We start from the raw sequence: 7,512 nt of genomic DNA, 5'->3' as shown, positions 1-7,512 counted from the left end.
TTTTTTGCCAAAACATACATCTGTGAAAACATTTCAACGGTCCAGGTTTGAATACACAAAGGAAAAACATTAAATTAATGTGTGTGTACATCAAAATTGCATCATATTCAGATTATAATAAAAACAATGTTACGGACTAAAACTGGTAGATTACATGAATTTGAAATGTGATGCAGTTTTTAAAATGAGTCAATTATGAAAAAGAAAAAAATTGGTCTGGAACAAAAAAAATATATATATATTTTTCAGTTAATTCACAAGTTCAAAATGGGCCAAGTAAAACAAAATATAACGTTCAGTGACAGAAGAAAACCAAGCAATGCCTTCTGATTGACCAACTCTCTCATACATTTACATATACAAAATACCATAAACCTCTGTAGATTATAGAGTAAAAAAAAAAAAAACTCCCTTCCCACAGCAGCTGGAAACAGACCAGCGTTTTACCCACTTGTACTTCTCATGACGTCAACAAAGAAATGTGGGGGGGAAAACAATGCTAAATATTTCATCTAAAACATCACATGGTTCATAACTGGACCCTTTCGGACACATGAGCCGCTGTCTTTAAATGGCTCGGTTTGGGGAACGGAGTGGCATGGTGCCACGCTGAACTGTGTAGATAATGTTGGCAGTGTAGAGGAAAGTAAATACAGTGCATGTCTACACACAAACAAAACAAAAAAGTGACGAGAATTTACGGTTCATACAGTAACATACTGTATAGTTTCACAAAGACGCTAGAAAATGCTGGTGACTACATTACGTAAATAGTTAATTACATGTATGATTTCAAAACTATTGACAGTATATAGATGGATGGTTTCATTAAGCAAACCTTAAAAAAGACACAAAACATAAATCAACAAATAAATCCTTAGTGTAGTACACAGCTTTCTTTGTTCCAGAGGAACAATATGGTAAACCTTTGCATCTGCCAAATGCAAGTGCACCAGTCTAAACGCAGTCTTTTCACTTCCTTCTGCCCTCTCAGTGGTCTTATCCTCATGCGGGTTAGAAATGTACCCTTGTGGGTTAGAAACGGCACCCTCTAGATCCCGTTCTTGGCCTCGTTGTTGTTCATCGCCTCTTTCCTCTGAGCCAGGAAGGGGTACATGCACTTATCTGCACCCAGGAACCGGTACATGCACACGATTGCTTCGAAGGGCAAAATGCTGTAAAAGCCAAAACAAATGGGAGAACATTACTTCTGATTGCTCTGACAATCTGGAGGCATTTCAAAGTCCAGTTTTAGGACTACTCAAACTCACCTTTTCATAAAGTTGACCATGTATACAATGCGAGGCGTGCAGATCATGGGCTGGTCTGTCAGGATGGCCCTCATGGACTGTTTCACACAGAACTCTGGTCTCAATGGAGGGAGAAATGGCTCGATCTCTTTCCTGACCCGCCCAGGCGAAAGAAAGGAAGGAAGAGAAGGAGAAAACATGATGATTAAGAGTCGTCTTTGTTTAATAAAGTCAGCCCAAAGTGCTTCGCCAGTCAGAGCAAGTCATTACTGAGTGAAAACAGATCCAGCATGCACAGTCTATTCAAGTGGAAGCCCCTATTGTGTGCATGAAAACCCAAGCTGACAGTGACATGAGAGGCCACAAGCAAAGCTACCCTGACTGTTGTTAAGCAAGGTCTACTCGAACTAGATACGCATTGTGTCGTTCGCTCTTTTAGTGGCCATCTGAAACCTAATCGTGACATTTGGACGGCTCCTTTCTTTTACCTTATTCTGCATCCTCTGAACATGCCCGTGTCCACCAGGTAAGGACACACCAGCGTCATCTTTATACCGTCCTTCTCCGAAGCCTTGATTTCATGGCTCAGGGACTCGTGGAAGCCGATGGCACCGAACTTGCTAGCGCAGTAATCCTGAAACCGAGAGGAAATGGAGTTTAGTGAAGCTTCCCGAGGCGGTTTTCCTGTAATAGCGCGGGAGCGCTGGGATCTACCGTTTCATTAGCATTCTTCTGTCGTGTATGGAGTATAGGTAGAGTGGAGCGGGAGGGTTTTGATGTGGTTTACAGTGGATGGGATCTTCATGGAGAGGGCAAACATAGATGCGTGTAGATAAACACTCTGGAATAAAGGAGCTCACGGTGGCTTAAGTCACTCCAATAATGCAAACCACAAAAAGTCACATTCAAGCAAACATAAAAGGTCAGACAGTGTGACAGGGCTTCTGAGACCCTTTGAAGTGAGAGTAAAGATGAGGGCTTGTAAAATAGAAGTGCACGTACAGCTAACAAAACAAAAAAGGTCATGTTTCCCCAAAAGGCTGCTGGGAAAATGACACCAGTTTGGGCAGCAGTGAAAGAAGAGGATTGTATATGTACTAGACTCTAACCTTCAAGAGATCCTTCAAATACACAGGCTGGTTTAACAGATTAAAAGTAACTTTTTAGGTGCTGGAATAGCCTAAAAAGTTACTTTAATCTATTAAACCGGTCTGTTTTTTTCTTTAATGGCCAACCTATAAATCGACTGTTAGTTCAAAAACTTGTCAGATTTCAAAAAGTACAGCTACATGTGTATGTTCTATGTACTGTACGTATTGGAGTTTATACAAGTGTACAATATTCACAGTATGTGTGAAACCCCAGTGCATCATGGGAAATTTGTCTCTGTGAAACCACTGAGCATCTTTCGGCGTTAGCGTGCTCCTTAATTGGCGTGGAACGCTAGCCGTGCTGTGCGCCGCGCCGAATGTTCATGCCATAGCAAGCCAACGTGCTGAGACTCTCCAAACACTCTTTTTCAGTCTGCCAATAGATTTATGTGATGGATGCAATGTACTAACCTCCACACCAGCTGTGCTGAAAAGGCCCAGTGAACTGGCAACTGTCACAATGTGGCCATGGTTCATCTCTAGCATCTTGGGAAGAAATGCCTTGGTGGTCTGGAAGAGGAAGAGAGAGAGAAGGGGGGGAACAAAGTTATTTTGCTGTTGCTGCTCATCTCTGCCAAAGCCCTTTGATCCGTTTTTTTTCCCTCCTCCCCGACTAATAATTCACTGAGACTAAACACTCATCTCCCTCATCCTGCTGGGGGAGTTTAGAAACACAATTCCATTGCAGTCTTAAAGGCCATTTACAGGGAGCTTGCTTTCCACATGCACTTAGGAGATTAATTTATGTACAGCTCAATTTGTTTAGGTAGTACTGGCTTTCGAAAAGTTTTCATTTCTGACATGGAGGTTTAACTTGGATGAAAAGCAAACTACTTTAATGGATGAAATATCGCTCCAGACCTTGGGGTGGTTTCATATTGGTCTGAACTGGCTTATTAAAATGGTGAAAAGACCACTTGCAAGTTCACAACAAGTGGTTTGTCTGTGGTTTCCTCTTTTCCCACAACGGGTTGGTCCCAAGAGTGGCATCTCAGTATCAAGCGCACAAAGCCTGAGCGGCGTACTCACTCACCACTATCACCACAATACAGCTAAAGACCACAACAACACCGCTGTAGGTCAACAAAGACGGGAAACAAACACCACCTTTTTAACCTGGATCAAGCATTAGCATTGGAACAACTCAAGGAATAGTTCACCTGAAAAATCATTATGACTTCTGAAATTGTAACAAAGAAACTAAAATGCAAGTGTAACCAACGTGATGATCACGGAGTCAAGGAGTTAAACTTGTAAACCAGATCAGAACTAATCTTTTAGGTTTGTAAACCATACTGAAAATTGCCAACTGAAATCAATTAAATGAAGCTTGAAATGACTTGAGTTAAAGGAAATGACAGTTTTCTTTTTTTGGGTAAACTACCCCTCTAGGTTTAAAATGTAGAAAAATTAAACAACTTGTAGTTAAGCTTGTACTATCTGAACACCGCTGGACTAGATTTGTTAACTTTTTTCAGCCGCTCTGACATCCTGCCTGCCTGTTATTGACGGTTTCTTTCATGCAATGAATCAGTGTCATCGTCCACTTACGCCCGATCCTGGCTGGACAAAAGACAGAGTGAATAAAAACCACACATGCCTCGTCTTCCATTCTCTTCAGACCCAGGGGAAGTGAAGTGAGGGGGTGGACACAATAATGATGAAAAACATGACCAGCGTCATCCATTTACGGCTTTCTTAGAGAAGACTTGATGTACAAGCCCCACAGAACTGCCTGTGGCTTTATAGTCAATCCTACATGGGAGCACGAAACATGCTATGGAAAAAAAAAAAAAAAAAACTTGAGCCAAAAACAACAGAGCCCCTTCCAGAGGCCTTCAATGATAACACCATTTATAAACATGCCCAGTAGAAATAGACCTTGGCCATGCTTGAGAATGGTACCATCTTGCACGGTTGTGTGCACATTTCACACCTCTGCCAGCCATCTTAACATGTCGTTTTGACATGTTGTTGAAATATGGCACTGGAATCTCTCAAATTCACTTCCACTGACTTCACTTCCATGAGGCAGGCCAGTCGTGCGATTGAGCGCTGCGGTCCACATGCTACGCATTTAATCCCTGACGTTAACAGTAAACTGTGTATTTTTCCAGTGCATTAAGTGTAAAATTACCCTTAATATTCATCTCATTGTGTTGGTGTGGGGGGGTTCCTTCAAGGGAGCAGACTTGGACCAGTTTGAAGCTGCACTCGTGCCTTGCATGCCAAACTGATGGTATGCGTGCAAATGAAGCATTAGGATAGATTGGGCCTGTGGTGCACATATGCTAACATCTAAACACTGCAGTCTACAGTATTAAAATTTGATTTGGAAAGTTTGGACTATGTGCCGTTTCCAATGAGACAGACTATCATGATAAAAGACAGAAAGTCACGATTCAGGCAATCGAAAGTATGTTCTTGCATCAAGTGGTGAAATACTTGTTCTTGCTGCAGAACTTGAAGCCATTTAACTAGCTCAGTGTAATCAAAGCCATCAATGAAAATGTAATGTAGAGAACTAGAGACATGTATTAACATGGGAAGGCATTACAATGAGTCGTTGGACAAGGACACCATATAAGTCATACCATATATTCAATCTACATTTACCTTGTATTAGCAAATACTTCCTGGTAATGTTGGGTTTGATTTTGGTCAAATAACTGGTCTGGTAATCAACTCAATGTTACCAATTAAACCCAACATTTCCAGTCTATCTTCTAAACTAATGTGGAGTTTGACTGGTCAGGCAGCTAAACTGGTAATGTTGGGTTTGATTTTGGTCAAGTAACTGGGCTTGACCAGATCAAATCCAACATTACCAGCTCAGGCCCTTGACCATTAGTCTATCAACCCATAACCTCTGAACTTTCACAAATGAGCAGAAATGGCTAAGAGTCTTTGTAAAAACCCAATCTGCTATGGAATGAGGGGGCCGCCACTGATGTGGGCATGGCCTTGCTGACCTCTCAGACACAAAATGTGTGAAACCGAACAGAAGTTCATGTCTTAATTCATAGCTTCCGTAATTGCTTCTCAGCGCCTGAGTTTACGCTAAATTAACTTCCAACAGCAGAGAGCTTCCTTGGCCCTTGCAGTGGTTCTATGCCTGTTGTGCTCTCTAATTGATACAAGCTCAAGTGCATCGCTCCTCACAAAGCTCTTCACAGCTGCCGTGTCAGCCTGGATTAGTGCTAATGTTTGACCAGTAGGAATATGCACAAACATTGTCACACAGAAAAGCCCAGATGGCCGTTAATTAAAAGAAAGTGGACCGACCAGAGAAATGTAGCAAAGCATTGGCCAGAATGTACAACCCTCAAACTCTGAATGCCCAGAGAAAATGAAGTGGGGGCTAATTGATATGCTGTTACTATATTATATTGCCAATGTCTCATTAAAATGGGGGACGGATCTATGGAATCAAAATGAACTCTGAAGCAGTTTAACCTAACTCAAATAAGCCAAATCAAGCCATCGGTGAATCTTGTTGGCAGGGAGCTCTGCAAATATAAGCAGCCCCAAGTCAAATAGCAGGTACAGGTGCATTGGCCTTGAGCAAGACCATCTAAAACTACTCAAGTAAGACCCTTCTGCCTGGCTGCTCCCTTTCTCCTGGTCTAGTAGGAATGCAGGCTGGAGAACTTGGCTCCTGTCATTTGGCATCTTGTCAAGCTGATCCCTAGACAAGAAAGCAATTGTCACATAAGTGGGTCAGGCAGCAGCTCCCCATTACCAGCAAGCTTGTGTACAAGACTCTCTTTCCCTTGATGCTTTTCTCTAGGGACAGCCCTGAGACTTTTGCTTCAGCCACGCTCACTTAGCAACTAGGAGGCTTTCACGGACACCACTGCGTCCAGGTGTGGAATGCGCTGCTCACATATCGCCTATTATGGGGTCAGCATCACAGAGAAAGAGAGAAGCTTATTCCATTCAGCTCTCCAAATCTAACTAGGCACTAAATTTGGTCATTTGCATCACTTAAACTCTTACTTCAAGTACCAGTCAGTCCACCACAGTGCCACGCCGACTTAGCAGAGGGCTTAGCAGAGAACTTACTGGTTCTGGGACTCAAATGCAGCTGTAAGTATGGAAAGAGCGGAGGGCCTCAGCCTGGAAGAGCACCGCTCTAAGATAATGGCCTCACTTCCTGTTGGCTCCTCCAGTTTTGTTGCATTCCCACCATGCTATCCAACAAAATAAAGATGATGTCCATCTGGAGTTTACCCTTTCTGCCTTAAGAGTTTCGAAACACGGTAGACCGTTGAAATGAGGGCGCTGAAACGGCTGCCAGGTCATGTTTGAGACTCTTTAAAAGGATGACATGGACCTGTTGTGAAGACAGGCTTAAGAGACTTCACTATGGCCAGAGAAAAGAAAAATGTAAAGAAATTAAAACTATTTGGAATGCAGTAGCTTTAACCTGGAAAAATACCATACAGTTAATGGAATAAACAAATATCTGAAAGCAAAAACACGCAACAGCTTTTGCGATTTATTCTCCTCCATCCAGCATTGAAAAAAAAATGGATGCACCTGAATGCTGTTTTAGCACGTCATGGAGAGATTAAAGACCCCATGAAATGGCTTAATCACAGTTTCCTTGCCTATATTGTCACATATGGCCAGGACATATTAAGCATGTTGCAGTATTTTTAGAATATCAAATGATATATATATATATATATATATATATATATATATAAATAATATTAGTTATTTATTTAAAATGGACTCTTATATATATATATATGGTTAAATAAATGACCACCAGGGCCATCATCTGAGAGAGATTGGAGTCCAGGGGAGGAAGGACCCCCACCTATAAAAATTTTTACATATTTGCCCCAGGCCCTTTAATTTAAGTGACAGTGCTAAACACCACATTAAGCATGCATATTTAAAAAAAAAAAATGGATGCACCTGAATGCTGTTTTAGCACGTCATGGAGAGATTAAAGACCCCATGAAATGGCTTAATCACAGTTTCCTTGCCTATATTGTCACATATGGCCAGGACATATTAAGCATGTTGCAGTATTTTTAGAATATCAAATACAGATGCAATAAAAAAAAAGCCACTTTTAAAATAAAAAAACACGTTTT

General features: G+C 41.5%; 1 protein-coding gene across 1 annotated transcript in view; it reads right to left on the bottom strand.

Moving 5' to 3' along the window:
* The window catches only part of rdh10a (retinol dehydrogenase 10a), an 11,724-nt gene continuing 4,212 nt past the window's right edge, over nt 1-7,512 (bottom strand). Inside the window, exons 3-6 of the mRNA XM_016535070.1 lie at nt 2,813-2,911; nt 1,739-1,884; nt 1,272-1,403; nt 1-1,175 (exon numbers count right to left, since the gene is read on the bottom strand). Of these exons, the coding sequence (XP_016390556.1) occupies nt 1,052-1,175; nt 1,272-1,403; nt 1,739-1,884; nt 2,813-2,911 (501 nt within the window). The 3' untranslated portion in view covers nt 1-1,051. The remainder of the gene's footprint in view (nt 1,176-1,271; nt 1,404-1,738; nt 1,885-2,812; nt 2,912-7,512) is intronic.

Source organism: Sinocyclocheilus rhinocerous, unplaced genomic scaffold (assembly GCF_001515625.1).
Source record: "Sinocyclocheilus rhinocerous isolate Xijiao unplaced genomic scaffold, SAMN03320098_v1.1 scaffold1327, whole genome shotgun sequence".
NCBI lineage: Eukaryota > Metazoa > Chordata > Actinopteri > Cypriniformes > Cyprinidae > Sinocyclocheilus > Sinocyclocheilus rhinocerous.
Note: the sequence above shows the minus strand (reverse complement) of the source record. Positions and strands in the feature narration are given on the sequence as shown.